This window comes from Limulus polyphemus, unplaced genomic scaffold (assembly GCF_000517525.1).
Source record: "Limulus polyphemus unplaced genomic scaffold, Limulus_polyphemus-2.1.2 Scaffold1248, whole genome shotgun sequence".
In the NCBI taxonomy this organism is placed as follows: Eukaryota; Metazoa; Arthropoda; class Merostomata; order Xiphosura; family Limulidae; genus Limulus; species Limulus polyphemus.
The window spans coordinates 268,485-290,743 of NW_013666858.1; the positions used below are offsets into that span (position 1 = coordinate 268,485).

Here is a 22,259-nt window from a genome sequence, read left to right on the forward strand (position 1 = left end):
ATAAAAAAACACACACAGAAATAAGGAAGGCCCTTACACAACCACATACAAACACACACACACAAATAAAGAAGGCCTTTACGCACCCACATACAAACACACACACAAATAAGTAAGGCCCTTACACACCCACATACAAACACACATACACAAATAAGAAAGGCCCTTACAAACACACATACACAAATAAGTAAGACTCTTACACACACACACATAAAAAAACACACACAGAAATAAGGAAGGCCCTTACACAACCACATACAAACACACACACACAAATAAAGAAGGCCTTTACGCACCCACATACAAACACACACACAAATAAGTAAGACTCTTACACACACACACACATAAAAAAACACACACAGAAATAAGGAAGGCCCTTACACAACCACATACAAACACACACACAAATAAGGAAGGCCCTTACGCACCCACATACAAACACACACACACACAGATAAGTAAGGCCCTTACACACCCACATAAAAACACAAAAGGGATGCAGTTTCTACAGGGTATCCAAAGTCAGTTTCTATTGTAATACTGAGGAAATTTACTCTGAGTTTCTTGTTTCTTTGTGGATTTTTTCAATTATGGCACTGAGCATTGACAAATGTGTGTAAATGTTATGCACTGACCTTTGCAATACCCTCTGTGGTAATAAATTTAAAATATCTTATTTATTTTAACTTACTTGTATGTACAAGACAGTCTACGTATCATAACAAAAGAGTTAGTTTAGAAGATGACAGACAGCTCGGTGAGTTTTACCTGATATGCGAGTTACATTGTTGCATAAGCTATATCTAAGGTTGTCGCCTGTCTTATATTATTCATAAATCCTGTAACGTCTAATGTGCTATATGATATAAATCATCTTCTATGTTTTGCCAAGATTAACCACAAATATGTATCTATCTTAATCCACTCGGCCCGGCATAGCCAGGTGGTTAGGGCGCTCGACTCGCAATCTGAGGGTCGCGGGTTCGAATCCCCCATCACACTATTCGTTGGTAAAAGTGTAGCCCAAGAGTTGACGGTGGGTGGTAATGACTAGCTGCCTTCTCTCTAGTCTTTCACTGCTTAATTAGGGACGGCTAGCGCAGATAGCCCTCTTGTAGCTTTGCGCGAAATTCAAAACACACCAAACTTAATCCACTATTCCAGCCTCCCAGTGGCACAGCGGTATGTCTGCGGACTTACAACGCTAGAATCCGGGTTTCGATACCCGTGGTGGCCAGAGCACAGATAGCCCATTGTGTAGCTTTTGTGTTTAATTACAAACAAACAAACAACTATTCCAATAATCGCCATCTAGTGTCAACATCTGCAAACTAATTAAAACAGTATGCTACACTAGCGCCCTGCCCCTCAACTGGGCGAAGATAGTTAGTTACATTCATACAAAAAAATATGTACCCTAAGTGTGACATTTACTTATATTGCTATAAATGCGATAACATACAAATATTATGTTATATCTTATTAACTGTAAATAGACACAAGTTTCTGGAAACGGGGGGACTGAAATATGTTGCATATGTTTGGAAGTATTAAATATGACAATTTCTAATAGCCTAAAACTGAGTTAAATTGTAATTTAGATTTAGTAGTTACATATTTGCCGATATATCTCCAATTTATGATATTTGCCAATAAGATTGATACACACAGTTTTCTTTTTAATAGAAATATATTTTAATATACAAACAACAATGCAATTTACAATAGCAATTATTACAAATAGTTATTACGAACAATGATTTATATACAAACGTTGTACAAACTTACAAGCAATACAAAGTCTTCTTTCTAGTCTGGAACTTCCTTGATGTCTTATCGAGGGTTCACGATGAGCAAGTTCATTTCGAGTTGATGTAGGTACAATTCACTTAATAGGGAGCTAGCTAGCCTGGTAGTTCTCGCTGATCACACGCCGATTACAGGTCGAGTTTCCACTAATGACGTTAGGTAATGTTTACTTAAAAGTACTAATGTCCGAATCCACTGAAGTTAAATGTTTTGTAATGTTCGAAATTTATAAACGTTTCTGGTCAAATATCTGAAGTTTTCCGATTAATAAGCGTTAATCACAGTTATAGCTTACGGAGTTTATAGCACACCAATTACAGCATCTCAATAATAGATACTGTCGTTTTTGTTGGGTTTTTTTTGGCGCGTCGCGTTGGTTATATTTATAGGCGTGTGGAGAGTTTCTCGAAAATTCAGATTACGTAACAATACAAAGCTACATTAGCGTTTACGTACACACATATACTGTTGATTCTCACACTCGAGAATCTTCTACAACTTTAGAGAATACGCGGGAGTTTCGCAATACATATTTAACAGTATAATTTATGTACATTTCTAAATATAAGTTACATTTAAACAAACATCGATATTAAAATAAATATAGAATAATAAATCTGTTACAGACGTGTTACCTTACCTTGCTGTTATCAAACACTATAAATGTGGTTTGAAACATGTTGAATGTGTTATCTTACCCTGCTCTTATAGAACATTACACACGTATGTCTTAAAAATGTTGAAAGTATTACATTACCCTGCTCTTATCTAATACTACACACGGGGTGTCTGAAGCATTTTGGAAGTGCTACTTTACCCTGCTCTTGTCTAATACTACACAGGGGTGTCTGAAACATGTTGGAAGTGCTACTTTACCTTGCTTTTATCGAACGTTATACATGGGATGTCTGAATCCTGTTAGAAGTGTTACTTTACCCTGTTCTTACTGAACACCACGTATAGTGTGTCTGGAACATGTTAAAAGTGTTAACTTACCTAGCTTGTATCGAACACTACCCCGTGGTCTGAAACATGTTGGAAGTATTACCTTACTTTGCTGTTATTAGACACTACATATGTGGTTTGAAACGTGTTGGAAGTGTTACCTTACTTTGCTGTTATTAGACACTACATATGTGGTTTGAAATGTGTTGGAAGTGTTACCTTACCCTGACTTGAGAACTTATCTTCTGATCCCGTCTTGTGTATCATACATTTTCTTGAGAATGCCGTGGCTTATTCCTCCTTTTTTTTCGAGGTTTTCAATCCAAACCATCAGGCACCTGGATTAAAATGAAATAAATCTTCAAACTAGTGACCACATACATGTTACCACTCTGACGTGAACTGGAATATTGGTGTCGAATAAATATAATGAATGTATCCCTAGACACCTTCCTCATCATAATCTCTGTTATATACTATGATATACGCCCAAACTTTCCTACAAGAAGTTTATAATGGTTAACTCAATGTATATACGTACTTAGTAGATTGTATGAGGTAAAATTTACATGTACTTTGAATCGCCAACCAATCACAAGCTAGAAAAATCATTTTAATTACAAATATTACACGTACTTGGAGGATAAAATAAACTGGCTCCAGTTATTGTTTTGTTTCTTTTGGTGACATTAGTACATGCTGCACAATACGATGCTGTGTACTACAGTGAGTTGTTCTAATTCGTATAGCGTTTTGTTTGTTTGTTTGTTTTGAATTTCGCGCAAAGCTACACGAGGGCTATCTGCACTAGCATTCCCTAATTTAGGAGTGTAAGACTAGAGGAAAGGCAGCTAGTCATTACCACCCACCGCCAACTCTTTTATCAACGATAGGGGGAATGACCGTAATATTATAACACCCCCACGGCTGAAAGGGCGAGCATGTTTGGTGTGACGGGGATTCGAACCCGTAACCCTCAGATTTCGAGTAGAGCACCCTAACCACCTAGCCATACGGGCCATAGCGTTTTGTAAACTTGCTTGATGCTATTTATCCTCCTAAAAATAAAGCGAGTGATAATGAGAAACTTTAACGTTTCGTTATCCATCCATGTTAGTGTTCTTAAGCGCCATTATTGCTGCTGTTAAGGTTTGTTTGTTTATTTTTGCCTTTTTACCAATGTAAACCTTTTCCAATTTTTGCAGAATCCATTTTTTCAGTCATCCAGTATTTTTGTTGAAAGGTGTCCAATGTTTAGAGAATTTATTGTTTATTTGTGTTTTTTAAGCGTCTGGTACTATGTTTGATATATCAACATTCCTGAAAATGCCCCTCTGCTCAACGCCCTGTTATGTACTGATTCTAGAGAGGGGAAAAAACGACACGTGTGTAACAGTACCGATATCCTTGGCAGTTCAGTGACCGTCGTCGAGACGATCAAAATGATATAAAAATGATGTTTCCGAAATGAAAATTAATACGAGTCAGAACTATTTCTACTGTACCTTTACAGATCAGTGTGGAAACTTTCATAAAATCCTACTGGACCTTTGGACTATTTCTGTGCAACCGTTATGTATTTGTTTCTTTGACGTTTATCTAACAAAAATACATTAAAGAAAAATTAACATCCATAGTATTTCTTACTTGAAAGTTCACAGTCAGTAGTTGTAAAAAGTAACGTAAGCGCCATATGTTTATGAACGTTTGTAAGACCAATAGCATTTTTTAAAAGGATTGTTGATACACCAACTACAGGTTTTGGAGCTGTATTCAAAGGTGCTGTCTATACTTAAGTACCACTTACAAAACAATCTAGATTCTCGAATACGAGAATGATCTCGTCATAATATGTATATTAACAGATAAAAAGTAAGCTCAAGGGCAAGATAGGTGTTGTGTGGTCATTAACACGGATAGCGGGGTTAAGGGCGACCACTGATCTCTATAATAGAGATCAGTAAAAGGCGACCGTGAACTAAGTGTCACTCAACTCCAAAGTGGGGTCAGCGGCGACTATGAACCAGGGCGTTATTCGCCTCGACAAAGCGCGTGTGTTCAAATTGCTACAATTGGAAGCCAGCTTTGTACAAAATAAATACAATTAAACCTGACACCAGCTTCTAGATTTCGGTTATTCTATACGTTGTAAATTTAAAAAGTTAAAATTATGTTTTCTCTGTCTGTCTGGCGATGCAGATTTGTTTTTAGTACTAGAAACAGCCTCATGCATGTATCATGGTTTGTTCACTTCCATTGTAACAATTTTTCAATAAAAAAATAATTACAATTGTTTCAATTAATGGCACCATTTTTAATTTTACAAACAACGGTACGTGTCGTGTCAATTGTCCTTCCATACGTCTGTTTGTCAATCTTTGTAATTAAAAAGCTTTTTTTTTTCTCAGCAGCTTCATGGAATCCTATTGGTTAAAATATTTAAGATAGATTTTAAATATCCATCAATTTTAATAATAGGATATTTTGCATTGTTGGCTTGGCGTGTGGGTTTAGAACTAATTTAAAACAAAGCTAATTCAAAACGTAGTTCATTTTTATGTTTTCAGTAAACAGAATACATGTCACATGTTATAATTTGGAATTAGATCGGTTCCGACGAAAATATCTAAGTTATAAAATTATTAGTATTGTCACCGACCGTGGTAAGTAACTATTTTATTTTTTTATTTACGAACGTTTCGGTGACTGTGCAGTTCATAATTAAAACAAATGACGACGACGGTTATTATTGAATAAACGGTTCGAATCACAAAGAAAACATTGTTCTATACAACAGTGTTGCCCAAAGACATATAAGAGTAATTTTTTCATGGGCTAAGGGGGGGGGGATTTTTTTCATGTTAATAACAGAAAAAAGATGAATTATTCATTTTCTGTCATCCCTTTTCATACACCCAATGTTTCACCAAACGTTTTTTATAGACGAAAGAAATTAGCAGAGTGGAAATGAAGAAGAGTATAGCAACTGTTAAGGTTAAATGTAAGGTTAAAGTGGTTAAATGTAATTCTTCGTCAATTTTATATATGTCATAACATATCAGAATTAGTGTAAGGACTATTTAATACTATATGATTTATCTGCTATTTTTTGAATTAACCTGTTCATTATTTAGAAGAACTGGCGAACCAGTACTGCTGTAATTTGAAACATAAGATAAATTCTTTTTCTTACCTTGTTCTTAATTTTATATTTTCTAGCACTTTTCTTATATATTAAATAACCAGTACTAACTGTTTTCCTTTGTCATTTGTGTTGTTAGATATGCTCATGGCGTAATTACATTGACGTTAATGAACTACATAGTTACCGAAACGCTACTAAATAAAAAAAAAGATACCTACACGTTTTGTGTCACTATGAATAATTATATTTACAATGCCCGACCGCTTAATATTCATAAGTACGACGTTTGGAAATACATTTTGACAAACGTCCGCTTATTAAAATCATAATATATAAATTAGTTAAGTTAAATATATATATACATATAATTTTACAGTATAAGCCTCTGGTCACCGACGAGTAGCGTGATTTCTAGTCCGTAGCGCCCCTTTAATAAAAGTTTATTGAGCAAAGTTCAGTACACATCTTGTACTTGTACTCGGTGATTTACTATGCGTAATAAGCTAATTATTGATAAAGTTGAATTTTCTTCTCGAAGTTGTATTTTTAAACAAAACTATCCACCTATGCGACCAATACACCCCACACATGGGGATCAGTGTTATATGTTAATGTGGTGAGGACTAGTAGGCGGATTACATCTGCGTTCAACTATTTCCGTGTGTAAAAAATGAAATAATATTTTTAATTAGTAGATATAAGGTTATTCAAATACTTAAAAAAGTCAAACTTTTTTATGGACGTTTCGCAACACATTAGAGCAAAGGATCGAAAGAACAAACTGCACGTGATATTATAGCTTTTAAATTTCTGATAACAACCTTTAACCCCTGAGCTACAGATCATCATGGAGTTGTAGGCTATTTGTGTTATTTTACGTCTAGAGGGAGTTTGACGTCAAATGATGGGCGTGGCTTTAACGACAGAACATTCTTAAAAGTTTATAAAACAATTTGAGTCATATAAAAAGCGAATTAGACTGTAGTAAATGTGATTAATTTTGATAATCGGGTGTCAACTATTCCAGTTTGTGTTTCAACGAAATACTAAAAAAGTACGAGAAAATGCTGTACGTGTGAGAGAAAATATTTTCTTTGACAATATATATTTCAATCAATCGGTCTTGATGAAAACTTGTAGTATGTATAACAGCCTTGTTATCTTTCACATTTTCGTGTTTCTTTTAATGCTCACAAATTACATGTGTTTGTATGTCTGTATATATATATCCTGATTTTATGTCGCTGAAACCAGTAAGGTCTATATATACACAATGTGTAATAATCCTTTAGATATACAATATATTTTATCACGTGAATATGAAGACAGGTATTAATAACGTATAATTATTAACCCCAATAATACTTCAACAACGTCCCTTTAATTATGTCGTTGAAACCTACACGTTTTAACGACGTTTGTATAGGCGGTGTTGGTGTTTCCTTACGAATACAGTGTTTCACAGTATCCTAGTTATTCCGTTTAGAATAAGAAACATGCAGGCAACAACCCCTAGTTATTAACCTATCTCTATAAAAAATCGCATGATTTTTTTTTCCTGTATGGGTTCGAGTTTGCCTGATGGGAATGGGCTAGGTTGACAACCTTAATGTATTATCCCGTAGCTTTTTTTTTCTTTTCTTTTTTTCCGAGTAACGGAAATATAACAACATTCATGCTGAGAACTGTTGAAAAAAAATTCTAACTAATTTTGGCTGAGAGGAGGGACACTCACTGCTTCCTGCCTCCTTTCATTCAGAGATATGTCTTAGATTAGAATTTTTTCCTAAAGATTGTGCGAATGCTTGAAGAGATAAGAAATAAGAACTACGGGAACTTAGTACAAACAAAGAAAGAGTCAATCAGCGGATGTACTAATAAACCACGAGAAAACCAAAAAGATATGGGCCTTTATATTTACTGTCTGATAAAAAACTAATAAAACCTTCTAACGGAACTACATCTCCACTGCTGAATGTGGTGTTCATACGTTAACTAATGGCCGCATAATTCAAGATCAATGCGTTTAAATTAAGCAAAAGGCTGCTGATAACATTTTAAATAACTCATAAAGACAAAACGAAAAGCAATGCCAAATTTTTTAGCACTAACAACAAAAACAAGTATCCGGGAAAACAAAAGTTCGCTAAATATTCATATTTCTAGACTCCATGAACTATACCCACATACACCACTTCACACATCAATTATGTACACGTATATTATATATTAAAATATGTATTAACACATTCATCAAACTATGTACACATAATCTATGTGTCTAGACACACATATAAAAAATAAAATGAAAATTTGTAGTAATAGTCTGACATATAGTTGTTACGTCGTTTTTCTGAACAACACGGAGAAATTACTACATAAAAACGTGATATTAACGATGCCAAACTTCACTTATAACGCCAAAAACTGGGTTTCGATACCCGTGGTGGGCACAGCACAGAAATTCCACGGTGTAGCTTTGTGATAAACAACAAACAAAACAGTTTGAACAATTGCTTCGTTTTTTTCTTTCTTTTTCTGTTCTGTGGCTAGTCAAGTAAGTGAAAGCTTACTAAGGGCAGGATCTTTCATTCCTGATAAGTCCTTTTTTTTCTCCTAGAAAGTGGATTTGTACTAACTTTTCATTTTTGTTGGCTTTCTATATTGCCCGTGACTTTTTTGTTGTCAGATTTCTATATATTAAAACGATTTTGAATAAGCACATCAGTAAGTCACGTGGCTTGGCAGCCGATGTGAATTCGCGGTGGAATAGCATGTATTAGAACTAGATTTTGACATTGACGTTTTATAGGTAGTTTGGTGTCGCCATTAACTGATCGCTTTTGGAAAAGGAATGTAACCCTTTCCAACCCAAAATATCCTTGCACCCACATCATAAAAATGTGTTCAGGTCGAGGATTTAGAACTTCCAAGACAAGTAGCCCTTCTACTTATTGTTATTGGCACTGGTAAACAAAGGAATAGGGATCAAATATGGGCCAAAGACCAACCAGAAAAAGACATGTCATACGTTCCGCGGTAAACAAAGTGCGGCGTTTTGTAACAGATGAGAATCCGCGAACACAAAGGTCAGTAGTAAGTGCCGTTCACATGCCCAAATACACAGTACGCAACGGAATAAGGAAGGTCGTCCTTTTGGACACGAGGCCAACAAGGTATGGATTCACCAAGATAAGACTTCCAGTTATATTATACTTCCTGTTTAATCATCGCATACCTCAAGCAGCTGGAGAATGAAATGGTTCTTCATGCTATTCCATACGAATACATACTGGCCAAGTTGACGGACTTTTGAAACGGGCATTGGATAACCGTCGTCATGACCTGGTTATTAGGACGTTCGACTCGCAATCTGCGCGTCGCGAGGTTAAACCTCTTCATCGAACATGCTCGCCCTTTCAGCCCTGGGAGCGTAATAATGTGATAACCAATCCCACTATTCGTAGGGAAAGAGTAGTCTAAGAGTTGGCGGTGAGTGGTGTTGATAAGCTGCCTTCCACCTGGTATAGTACTTCAAAAGTAGGGACGGCTAGCGCAGATAGCTCTCGAGTAGTTTGCGCGTAATTCAAAAAACACATAGGAAAAACTTTCTGAACGCGACTTATTCGAAACGCTTACAGAATTAATTTTGAGACATAAGTAAATATAATCTTTTCATGTAACTTAATATGGCCACGCAGAAAACGATCAGGAATTTTGATGTTGGTAAGCACTGGTGTATAGTTTAAATAATTGTTTTTCATTTTATGTACAACGTGCTGGGGTTCATAATTATAAAATTAAAAGATAAATTTACAAAAATTGTAAAATTGAATATCTTAATAAAAAAAATTATAGTCTGAACTGTAAACTTTCGTTAGTTGGTATCAAAGCTTAAATATATACAGGCTGTTTCTAACTGCAACCATTAAGTAAATGTTTAATACGTTATCAGCTAATGTTTTGTAACATTTTGAGTATTCTAACTGTAGCGTTTGATGATTTCTTTTTACAAATATAAACTTCATATAACATAACTTTTGTTGCAACAGTATAATACTTGAAATAATTCATATATATATAATAAGTTTACAGACATATAGCGCTAAAATCAGGGATTCGATTTCCCTTGGTGAACTGAGTACAGATAGTCAATTGTGTAGCTATACACTAAGGAAACCACAAACAACTTATGTGTAACATTACATATTCAGTAAGCGTTCTGCTACTTTCTATAAAAATACGTTTAAAATGAGCAAGGTTAGTTTAAAAAAAGGTCTGGTAAAAGCTCCAGTTCATTAAAATGTAAAAGGACATTCAGATCTATACTTATTATCAAATATTATTTCTCCTAAGCCTATTTCAACTCAACCCACGTGGCAGCTATTATTCTACAACTATTCAGAATCAAGCTCTTACAAGCAGGCATGCCAAGAGTTTTATTTTTGGGAACTCACTGTGAAAGTGCAAATAGTTTGATGTTCTGGCTGGCATCCAGTTTCGACAAAACAGATATGTTGTCAATGTGTCTGGGAATGGCAAGGAATATTTAGTCAAGTCTTTAATAATATCACGTATACACCTTCTATTTATACCTTTACACACTGGCTTCAAATGAGACCGGGAGGAACTCGAACCCACAACTGCTCTTCGAAAAGCACGTATTTGCGAGTTCGAATCATACCTGATATCATTTTTCATTTAATTAGATTAATTTTAATATCACTGAACTGTTTGCCGCCCTTAACATTTCCATAATTGGACCTTCAGTTATTGGCTGTTTCCTATTTTACTATAATGGACGTCGCGTGTGTATATCTATCTATGTGTGTGACCTAAATAATAAATACACTGTGGCGCCATCTTTTGAATGTCACCACAAACAAAAATCTATAAAACATTTCACACTTTGGGCATTCAAGAGTCAGACAATTCGAAAAATAACTATGCTATGTGCAACAACCGTTTCTTTATCATAGAACACAATTTAAAATAAAAGTACTCTCCTCACAACAAGAACACGACTTTCACTAGGACTGTACGTGAGGATTTGATTATATCTTTATTGATGTAATTTGTAAATAGAGTACTAAAAAAGGCGTCCTTAAAAAAACTATTATTTGTTCAATATAGGGTACCACTTTTAATATACAAAAAACATTACAGTTTATACTAGCATAATCCGAACACTTTTCCGGTGCAATACTTCCCAGAAAAATCCTTTTCTAGAAAATGTTGGCTTTTTCTAAATATTTTTCTATGAGGTATAAATACTACGATTAGTAATTACTAGCATAGACAGTAGCCCGTAGGGCGGCGTTTCAGCTAGTATACTTAACCCTCAAATTACTGACTTGTTTCTATACCATTTATTATCGGTGGGATCCATGTATCACACCATATTAAGTAGTTTTAATGTTTTGCCTGTTACGTGTGAATTGGGTTAAACCACATATTTTCTTTGTAAAATGTATAAGAAACCTAGGCAGTAATTAGTAGTATTCGTTTGAAATATTGACGGTATTTTTGTTTAAATATCTTTGTATGACTCGTATGTTATTCGGGACCTTGTAGCTAACAAAATCATGGATCAATAAGCAATGTGGTGTATAAATAGTTGAGAAAAATACGTCTAAAAAGTCAGTTGGGGCTTATCTATTCTACCACTGATTCCAACATTAATCAATGTAAATAGCCTTTGGGTTTCAAGTTACCTCTACCAATTATTGTGAAAAAAAAATTATATCAATGATAAAGTACTTTTCCATAATCAAATTTTGTTTTGCAAGTAAAAAAAAAAATTAACAATATTTTATTTTTAAAACAATTATATTCCATAATAATTGTTAATAATTTTAAAACTTAACTAGCATGTTTCACTCTTAAGATCTATTTTACTTTTAAAATAAACGAAATTAATTTAACGGCACGATAAAATATTAGTGTTTTTACTTGAAAGTAGTTTACAAAATGTTGTATATATATATTAGCTTTATACGGAAACGTTTGGGACAAGGAAGATAGATATATGTAGCCTTATTTCTTTTATCTGATACTATCTGCATAATTTCTTAAATCTACTGAAATAAAACGTCGCTTGCTTATAAACCCAGGATCAAGATGAGGAACTTAAGTGGATCTTTTGCGTGCACTATTAAATAAAAATAAAAACTTATTAAACAACTTTATTTCCAATTTTATATGAAATTAATGTAACCATTCTATGATAAATTTATGTCAGCCATAATGTTTTTCTTTTTAAATCTTTATCATAGTAAAAAAAATTGAAGTAAACATTTTAAATATCTATTCGTACATACCTATGTGAATTTGTTACTCTCATTACACATCAGCACATGCACAGTAACCAGTCGCTGTGGATTGACGCAACCTCATGTTACAGTCTGGTTTTTATGGATTTGTATTTCATCTGTTTCCTCAACATTTATCAAAATTTGGTTCATCCAATTTTAATTTTCTTCTATTTTGGTTTTAAGTTAAGTCTCAAGTCATTTTAAGTTCTGGTTTTCACAGCTGAGAAACTATACAATGTTCTTTCTGATCAAAACTCGCATCAAAATATCATTTATTATATCCGCGTGTCTCTCTCTCTGTCTACGTGGAAACCTCACGTGTCTGTTCTTGTGAATTTGTAAAATTATGAGATATGTTTATATCATTGTAAGTCAAGCTATAATTTTTTGTGAAGCTCACATTAACCTAAATACTGGCAGATATAAGTGATAACAGACTCATAATTTTATGATAGTGGCATGTTGTGATAATATAATTCTTCATTGTCCTTTAGATGAAGTAAACCTTTTCGGAGTAGCAGCCCATGAATTTGGCCATTCTCTAGGTTTGTCTCACAGTTTGGAACAAGGATCTCTTATGTTCGCCTACTACCAGGAAATAAAGGAACACTTCCAGTTGCCTTATGATGATATGATTGGTATTCAGCAGCTATATGGTACGTACTGGTGTTTGAAAGACAATATATATCCTTGTTATATATATGTAAGATTTCTACAACTGAATAGGTTCATATTATTGCTGTCAGGACTAATGTGTTGATTTGATAAAAGAAACATTCGTAAGAGTTGTGTAAAAATTCGACAAAGCACTGTTATTTTACGGAAATCCCTCATCCTAACTTGTTCAATAACAACTATGTTCTTTCGGTTTACAACTTGAAAATATTGGTAATTTTCTAATATATATTATGCGTTAGGCTCACTGTCATATAAGTTTGAAAAAATGATAAAACCACACAAAGAAAACCTACCTACTATTATTACAGTTTATTACACTTGTCATTGTTGTTTTTCAGAATTTGTAGTGCATATTTGGAGGACAGACATTTTAACAATAAAGTTAGGAGAAAAACTACTTTACTCTCTATATAATGATATAGAAATTTGTTTCAGCCAACGTTTCGCTATTGCAGTTTAATCTGGGTACTATAATTAATAGCCTTCACATTCTTAATTAGAACTTCCAGTTCCTCAGTGGTAAATCTAAAGGATTATAATCTCAAAAATCAGGTTTCGATACCTGTGATGGGCACAGCATAAATGGGTCATTCTGTAGCTTTGCGCTTAACAACAAAGAAGCATATCTTAGAGGAGGCTTCTTTAGTAGCAGAGGCGCGAAGTTTAACACGTAATGCAACCTTCGAATGATATAAGGCTTTATTTAAAAGTTTAATTAAGAGAGTTGTAAGTTTGCCTAAGTGGATTAATTAGATAAATTACAGCATTGTCGGTTGCAATTCAGAAAAATACGGGGTAATTTGATGGTATTGTTACGACAGCGGAAGTCCCGTGACGCAGGGAGCATGCGCGTTGGAGTTTCTCGAATTATCGAGAAACCCCGCGAATGTCCGAGTGTTTGCTAGACGCCCTCTTTTTTAGTATATAAGCCTGGCAAAGAAAGCCAGCGATAGATAGACAGAGAAATAATTGAGTCAAATGAACAGTAGCCACGTGAACCGTAAATTGTGTATGCCTTGCAGTTGCATAGAGTGAAGTTATCGAGGTTGTGAATCGAGTAGAAATATAGACATGTTGTAATTTTTGAAAGTATTGATCTATTTGCAGATTTGTATGAGCGTAAAGTGTGATTTTTTGTGACTGTTGAACTGTATATATTTGTTACGTTTCTGAAGGTGCATAGCTGTGTGTACTATGTTAGTACTGCTAATTAATAGTTTAGAGCCTGCCCAGAGCACATGCGCCTAACTTTGTTAAAATAGTAGAAGCAAGTGTAAGGAAAACTGGTCAACCAATAAAAAATATTCAAAGTGAAGAGGCACGTACACCTTCCGCCTCTCTGGTTAGACGCCTGTGGTACAGACGTATCACGTTTGTAAAGTACAGAGGTACATATGTGTTATGTCTGTGATTATATCAACTTTACACATTGATTTTGTGTTTGTGAAAGTACAGAAATGTACATTCTAGAGGTCTTTTTGAAAATATAGTTTTATGTGTTACGTTTTGTAAAATTATATATCAAGCTACACAAGCATTATGCTTTTAATGTAGAGCTACAGATACACTTTTTGTTTGGAAAAGTATAAAGTTAAGTTTTTATTATCTTTGTGAAAATGCGAGGTTGTTTATGTATATATATTAAGTTTTCGAAAGTGTAAAGCTGTGCATCTTTTTTGTGCGTGAAAGAGTAGGGCCGCACACACTGTGGTTATATGTTGACAAAACACGTGTAAATTTGTGTTTATGAAAGTAAAGCTGCATACACCATGTGTTTGTGAAAGTGCCATAAATAGATAAATTACAGCATTGTCAGCTGCAATTAAAAACATACGGGGTAGTTGAAGGTATTGTTTGTGAAATTGTGCAGTAGTTATGTAGTATATTTTGTGAAAGAGTAGAAATGCACATATGTTGTAATTTTTGAAAGCATCGACCTACTTGCAAGTGTTACCTTGTATGTTTTAATTTATTAATGTTTAGATTTTCGTTATAAAATTTTTAGTATATTAATAATTTGCAAATCGCTAACTATCAAAACCGTTTCTTTCAGGTTCTAAGAATCCGAAAACTTGGGCTCCAATGCCACCACTGACACAGCCTCCTAAAGTCCGTCCACCCAAACCTACAACAACAAAGAAACCAGTTTGGAGACCAATAACCCAACGGCCTATTCATCCTCGTCCTTCCACTCCTTTACCAGAGGAACCCAAGCCAACACCTCCTCCTCAACCCAAGAAACCTGATGCTTGTGATATGCATATAGATGCTATTTCAATTATTCGCAACGAAATATTCTTGTTTAAAGATAAAGTGAGTACTGTGAAGTAGTATTAGGCCAATAATTTCTGTGCATAAGTACAAATACAGAGTAGGTTTAAATCATGTTAGAATTTTTAAGTATATAAAAACTGTACAAAATTATTTCAACTATTGTACGAAATACTAGTAATTGAAATCAAAACTTGATATGGTTAACTACCTACAATTTAATGTTATTGCCATTTTAGGCCTTTATGTCGTTAGTAATTATTTAGAAAATGTGCAAAATAAATTATTTCTATAACCATAAAAATATATGTTTCTTAGAGATGTTAATAAAAATAATTTTCAATTAAAAATTATTATGAACACATGAAAGTAAATATCCTAAATGAAATAAGTATCAGGATCACTTCCTACTGTTTTGTGATTCCACAATTACAAAAATAAAAAAAAAATAAAGTGAAAACAACTACTGACTGTAGAAAGTTTTAAAATGTGTGTGGAATGTTGTAGAAATTGCCAAATCTGCCTTTACAGAACCTGTAAATTTTTTGTATTCTGTGTTTCATTTGCTTTAAGTTAACTTACACTCAATCTCTTGTTTATGATGCAATGTATTAAAGCACAATGGGCCTGATCTGGAAGTGTGTTATTAATATTTCCCATTTCCCCATTAACCCACAAATTTTATTTATTATCATCATTCTTCAATTGATACAAGTTCAGGTTATTAAATTTTATCCTGTAATAATAATATGATCTTGCATATTTGTGGGATAAAAAAAGAACATATCCTTTGCACCCATTATATATATCATATTGCTTTAATTGTTTTTCCATAAATCCAGCATTTTTAGACCATCACTGTCGATATGCATGGTTTTATGCTTGTCCTTAAAGTCTACAATCAATACAACCTTTTTTTTTCTCAACTTTTCCTAGTCTTGGCTGATGAACCTGGTGAAATAATATATACAAACATCTGTGGAACTGTCTTAACATTACTCTGGTTCAGATTTAGGAAGGACACGATATCCCTGACAAACATCTCCATACTCCAGTGTATAAGAATGAAGTTAATACCATAGTTTTTAAAATCTGACCTGTCCTGGTGTTTATAACACCCCATTGATAAGGTGCTAACAAGTGTTCTGGATCTTTGTGAAATGTGCAGATTATAGAATTAACACAATAACCCATCAATAATGGTCTTAATAAATCACTATTACGAAACTATGTTAATTATTTTTTATGAATGTGTCTGGATAGTTCTAAGATCTAAAAACTGTTTTAAACACCATTCGATTCAAGTTGTGACGTTGAGGGTAATTTATATATATATTTCATATATGTATGTGTATTTATATAAATTACATTTTTCCCAAGTTTTACAAGGAATTTCTAGACGCATCATACATTGTAACAGTATTTGATTCTAAGGAAAACTGAAGAAAATAGTTTTTAAGTCCTATATACATAAAACTTCGTGAGGTTCACATAAAAATTCATGAGGCCTGACAAAAGATGAAAATATCTCACGCGAAATTCATGAGTTTCAATTGGTTTGTATGTTAATTCACTTAAGTTTTGTCGGTTAATGAATAGAATATGAACACTTAATTGGTCGGGAAAGACAACTATAATACGATAAATAAGTGTGATGTTTGTTTTTGCTTAATAATTTCGCATTCAATTCGTTAAAACAAACTTTACATGATTGGGTAAAATTGTGTTTGGTTTGTCATTATTGGTGGATTTTCAAAAGCTTGAAAATAGTTCTGAAGAGTTCTTCGATATAATCAATGTCGCTGGATCAATAACAAAAATTAAATATATAAAACGATAAATATCAAGGGAGTGCAAAGTTTTTTTTATTACCGAACGGTTTCGCATTCGATAACAAACTCCTTACTATTCAATAAAAGTTTAAGCTTGCTTCTCGATTCCTGGTGGATTTGCGAAATCGTCAACCGCAAATAATAAAAAAGCAATTAAAAAAATTGTGGGAAACACAATGCAATGACAAATAACAATTCAAAAGAAAATTCTTGTTACCAAATGGTTTTGCATGCGGTGAAATTCATTTCTTCATTCTCATTGAATTTTCAAAAACTCGAATGACTAAATTTTACCAAATGACCCATTTAATTGTTGAGAGTGAATAATGCTTCGCCCACTTTACTCCCTATGTATATGTATAATTTGCTAAAAAAATAATCATTTATGTAAATCACACAGGAATCATAGGATTAATTCTTAGAAGCCACGAGAATTAAGATGTTAAGATAATGAAACATAGATAGCTTCTTATAATTTTCTACACACTTTGCATGTTAATAACTAAAAGTTGGTGTTATTTCGTTTAATAGTACTTTTGGCGTCTGGATGAAAAAGGTTCCATTCGGTGGGCTAGTCATTATCCGACAGAAATTGATAAGTTTTGGTACGGTGGCTTGAAGAAAGTTGATGCAGTATATGAGAGGACTAATGATGGAAAAATCGTGTTCTTTAGTGGTGAGCTGAACCAATCCTTTTCTTAAAATGTTTGTTGACAAATCACGTGTTGGTGTTATTTCACTTTCTGTATTAATAATTTTCTAAAAGTCTATGCTTTGAAAATATAACAGAAACCTAAAACAAAACAAAACTTAAATTTTCAAACTGCGTAAATTCTTTCTTGAAAGTTGAAGTAAGTCTGTTTTCATTCCATCAAAATATATATTTTATTTTCTCTACTCTGCACTTATTTGAACTCGTTATAGTATTTTTAATACTATAAAAAGTATAATGGCATTTTGGTTTCATGAACGTTTGTAACTTTGGCTTGTATTAACCTGAAAATAGTTTTAGTTGAAGAAAAAGATGACGAGGTTCAATGTTTAGCTTAAGTTTTTAGCAAGTTGTTAGAGTCTCTGACTATAATTTCAATTGAAGATAGGGATGTTCCTAAACAATAGGAAAATCACAACAGCAAGTATCAAACCTAACTAGCTGACCTAACATTTAAAGGAAAATGTCAAGAATATACACTTTCTTTCCATTGTCAAACATTGTATGGTAATGATCCATTCTGACAATTCCACGGTGCTGGCTTATATCAATCACCAAGGCACCACCCATTTGAGATCCCTCTGTTTTCTCACGTTGTATCTCCTATATTGGGCCCATGCACAAAACATTCACTTAATTGCGTATCATGTCCCAGGTGCTTTCAACCTGTGGTGGATCGTTTTTCCCGCTTCTTCAAGGTTTACCCAACAGAGTGATCTCTACGTCCTCTCATTTTCTGGTGGCTTTGCTGTATGTGGGGTATTCCTCACATTGATGCTTTCACCACCACCCTTAATCACCAGTTACCCCTATTTTGGTCCCTAGTCTCCCATTCTCAGGCTTTGGCTATAGATACCTTCAGCCAGGATTGGGCACACAAATTCCTATGTGTTTATCCCCCTATCCGATTACTTCATTGGGTAGTTTCCATGATCCATGCCACTTCATGCCAGGTACTTCTGATTGCTTCCTACTGGCTAGCTCAACTATTGTTTCCTCATTTACCCTAACTACAGTTATTCCATTCAGTACCACTTCCCTTATTACCCAACCTCATTTGTCAATCCCAGTCACCAGTTCTATATACCACACTTCATGTCCTCCGTCTTCATGCCTGGCTTTTATGTGTGCCTTGGCAAGGAGATCTGGTTTCTCTCATCGTGTAACTTTTCATTTGGCCCAATCCATCCTTACTTCCTCTATGGTAGTGCACATAGGCACAGGCTCGGGGTTTTCTGGCTGCTCGCCCTACTGTTGCTGGTGCCTCAGAATTTCTCACGTGGCTTTTCAACTGGGGATCTTCAGTCTCCTCGATTTCAGGTTATCGGACAGCTTTATCCCATACTTCTGTTCCTTTTGGATTGGGATATTAATGTGGTCCTCCATTCCCTTACTTTACTTCCATTCGACCCTATATTCTCATGTTCTTTGTTTCACCTGTCCCTTAAGGTGTATTTTCTTCTCCTTCTGGTCTGTGGGCATTGATGGTCTAACTTTTTGCCATCGACGTTACATGCACACTTTACCACCCTACTTATCTTCTCCTTCATCCAGATCATTCCTTCCTCCCCAAAACCTTGGCTATTCGTGAGGGTAACTCCTCCCTTTTGCCTATTTCCCTATCCTCTATTTCTCATCTCTACCCTCATCCCAATTTGGATAGACTTCTATGTCCTGTTCATTGTTATATTGCCCACACACCTTCCTTCCATGGTTCCCATTCTAATCTCTTTATCCCTTGCCAACCCTCTTCATACAGGGATCTCTCCTCTTTTACACTCACCAGTTGGATTTGTCATTTGATCCAGTTGGCTTATTCCTCCTTGTCCCCTTCCCAGTGTAACTTGTACTGTGTTACCTCTAATCATATCTGACACCTCGCCTTTTCCCTTCCTTCTCGTCTTTGTGAACTTCTGGAGGAAATCCTACAATCGGGCATATGAACCAACCCTAACACGTTCAACTCCCATTACTGGGAGTTTCAGCTTCCTTGGGTTTTCGCCTTCCGTCTGTAGCAATACTCCAATCTTTGGTATGACTCTGAAACTAGGTAAGTCTATATTGATAATTTATTTTTTTCTAGGGGCCCAATCATCATACCTTCATTACTTGGATCCTGCTCTGTGGCGAGTGGTGCCTGACCAGGTATTCTTTAACTCCAAATCCGCATTGTATGCCATGTTGAATAGTACTTTCTTTCCATGGCTCTGCACGCTCACCTTTGAGATGTGGTGTTTCACAAGATTGCTTGTAGGTGAATATCTTGCAATATTTGCTTCATAAATTAGCCAGTCCCAGACCGTACCTCCCATGGACTTTCTGGGTAAAGCAGATGTGGATAGCTACCCATCTCTGCTATGCCTTGATTGAAAAAATCGGTATTGTCTGCTTTTTAAAATAGGGTTTCGAGATCACCCACTGCACTGTCTCATGTGTTGACATTCTTCCAGGCTCTCCAGTGCATTCTCATCCTCCTTTCTTCTAGTGGAGTATGGGATTACTTACTACTTACCAGTTCCAAGCCACTGGGGTGGTTGACCATGGAGGCACCCTGCTGGATGGATTCCACATAAGATGGCTATAACCATTCAGTTCAAATCAGAGTAGTGGTGTTCTGCCGGTGTAGATGATTTAATATCCTCCAATTTGCGATTAAACATACAACGGAGTGAGATGTCAAAATGCAGTTCACCCCTTCGATTGGGAGACCTCTTCCTACCTACATGTGGATGTCGGTACCCCACGAGCTGGTTTTGGATTTTGAGTGAACCAATCAACATAATTCCTCACACAGGTTTTGGGTTGTCTATCTTCCTGTGTTGTGGGCCACAGGTGAGATATGTGGGACTATTCCAGTTCTATCTTTGGCTCTCCCTCATTCTCTCTTATTAAGTGGATGTTATTGCCCTTTGAATGGTCCCAACCTGTTTCACTGTTGCAGGAGTTGATTGTATGCGATAAACTTCCTTTCGATACCAGATGTCACATTTCCAGATCAATAGCTTAGAGCTAATTCTGTGTAATACCCAGGAATCAGAGTAGTTCTGAATTCCCCTGTTCTTGGGATTGAGGTAAGATGGTATGATCCTCATCCTACCCTTGCACAAATGTTAGTACCCCAAAAGGATGTTTTGGATGTAGTTGAATTTCCAATTACAGTCCACTGTGCCCTAGCCATTCTACACCTTTGGACGCATCCTCATTCACCCATTTTCTTATTGTGGGATTGAGTTACTATATATTTCTCCAGTTAGGATTACTTTCTCTCCCACTAGGATGTGCTCCTCTCATATTCTGCCCTGATTTTTACACATTCTTCAACTGGGTGAAGAGTATACCTGGATCAGAGGTAGTACGGTTCCCCGCTCCAGATCTTTGGATCTGACTGTCTCATCTACAGGGTATCCTTTGGATGCTTTTGGGGGGTTATGTCTGTTCTTCTCTCGCACTGGTTCCTCCTCCTAATCAATGTGGGATTCTAGCTACTGTTGTGAGAAGAGGGAAGTACCATATCAAAAGTTATAATTTTCCTATACTGAAATTTTTTTTGATAGATATTTCCCTCCACTCACACTTCCACCCTTCCTCTCCACTCACTTCTGGTGCTTCCGTCATCTGCCAAACATTGAAGTGATAGTTCGGTAGAGGCGCATAGATGGAGTCACATGCATCATGTAAGTGTACTATGTTCCTATTGGTGGATAAGTGATGCATGATCATTTGCATAAGAGACACTTCGGAAATACGTTTTCAGTATAGCAAAAATTATAACTATATCAGAACCAGGTATATGTTACTTTATTTGACTTTTGTTTTTTTAATGGGTCACTCAAAATCAAATAAGATCATACCACAAAAGCTACAGAATTAGTGAAGTCTTTTTAAATTTGAATAATTTACTTTTACGAGTACTTCTTTCTTTTTTATCTATATACACAGATTGAGTACATTATGGTATATTAAAACTATTTTGGAGTCTCACTATGTTGTTACAGCTCATATTGCCATTTCTGCATGTTCCATTTGATGACTGTGCATCATGAAAATAGCCTTGCAGCATAATTTATATATTCAAAACACATAACTTTAATGCTTTTCATAATCCATCTAGTGTACAAGAACAATGGTTTTCTGATGTCCGTTTCAACAGCCCCATCACACAGAAATCTGTAAGTGCTGCATACAGTAACTTGACTGGTATGTTTTGTTTGGAATGGCATTAATACCTATTTCCTTCTTCAGCTGTATGAGGTATGCAACAGGTTAATAGATACATTGTGGAAGTAACTTGTGTTGCTTTTTCAGATGAAGATCCTTCTTGATCATATTGTGTACTGTTGCCTGGGGTATGTGGACGATTCTTTCCACTGACTGTTGTCTATGTGAATTCTCACCTGTTACAAAGACATCACCTTTTGCTTACCATGGCTGAGATATGATTTGTTGCATGTCTCTTTCTTGATATTCCTTTGTTTTCCAATACCATTAAATACAAGGGACATCCCCATTTTGGAAATTTTAAATCTCTGACCTCAACACATCATTAT

General features: G+C 35.1%; 1 protein-coding gene across 1 annotated transcript in view; it reads left to right on the forward strand.

Annotated features, from left to right (window-relative positions):
* LOC106462781 (matrix metalloproteinase-2-like) overlaps window positions 1-22,259 on the forward strand; it is a 109,654-nt gene that overhangs the window by 80,153 nt on the left and 7,242 nt on the right. Inside the window, exons 4-6 of the mRNA XM_013922743.2 lie at window positions 12,714-12,875; window positions 14,951-15,210; window positions 17,532-17,676. Of these exons, the coding sequence (XP_013778197.1) occupies window positions 12,714-12,875; window positions 14,951-15,210; window positions 17,532-17,676 (567 nt within the window). The remainder of the gene's footprint in view (window positions 1-12,713; window positions 12,876-14,950; window positions 15,211-17,531; window positions 17,677-22,259) is intronic.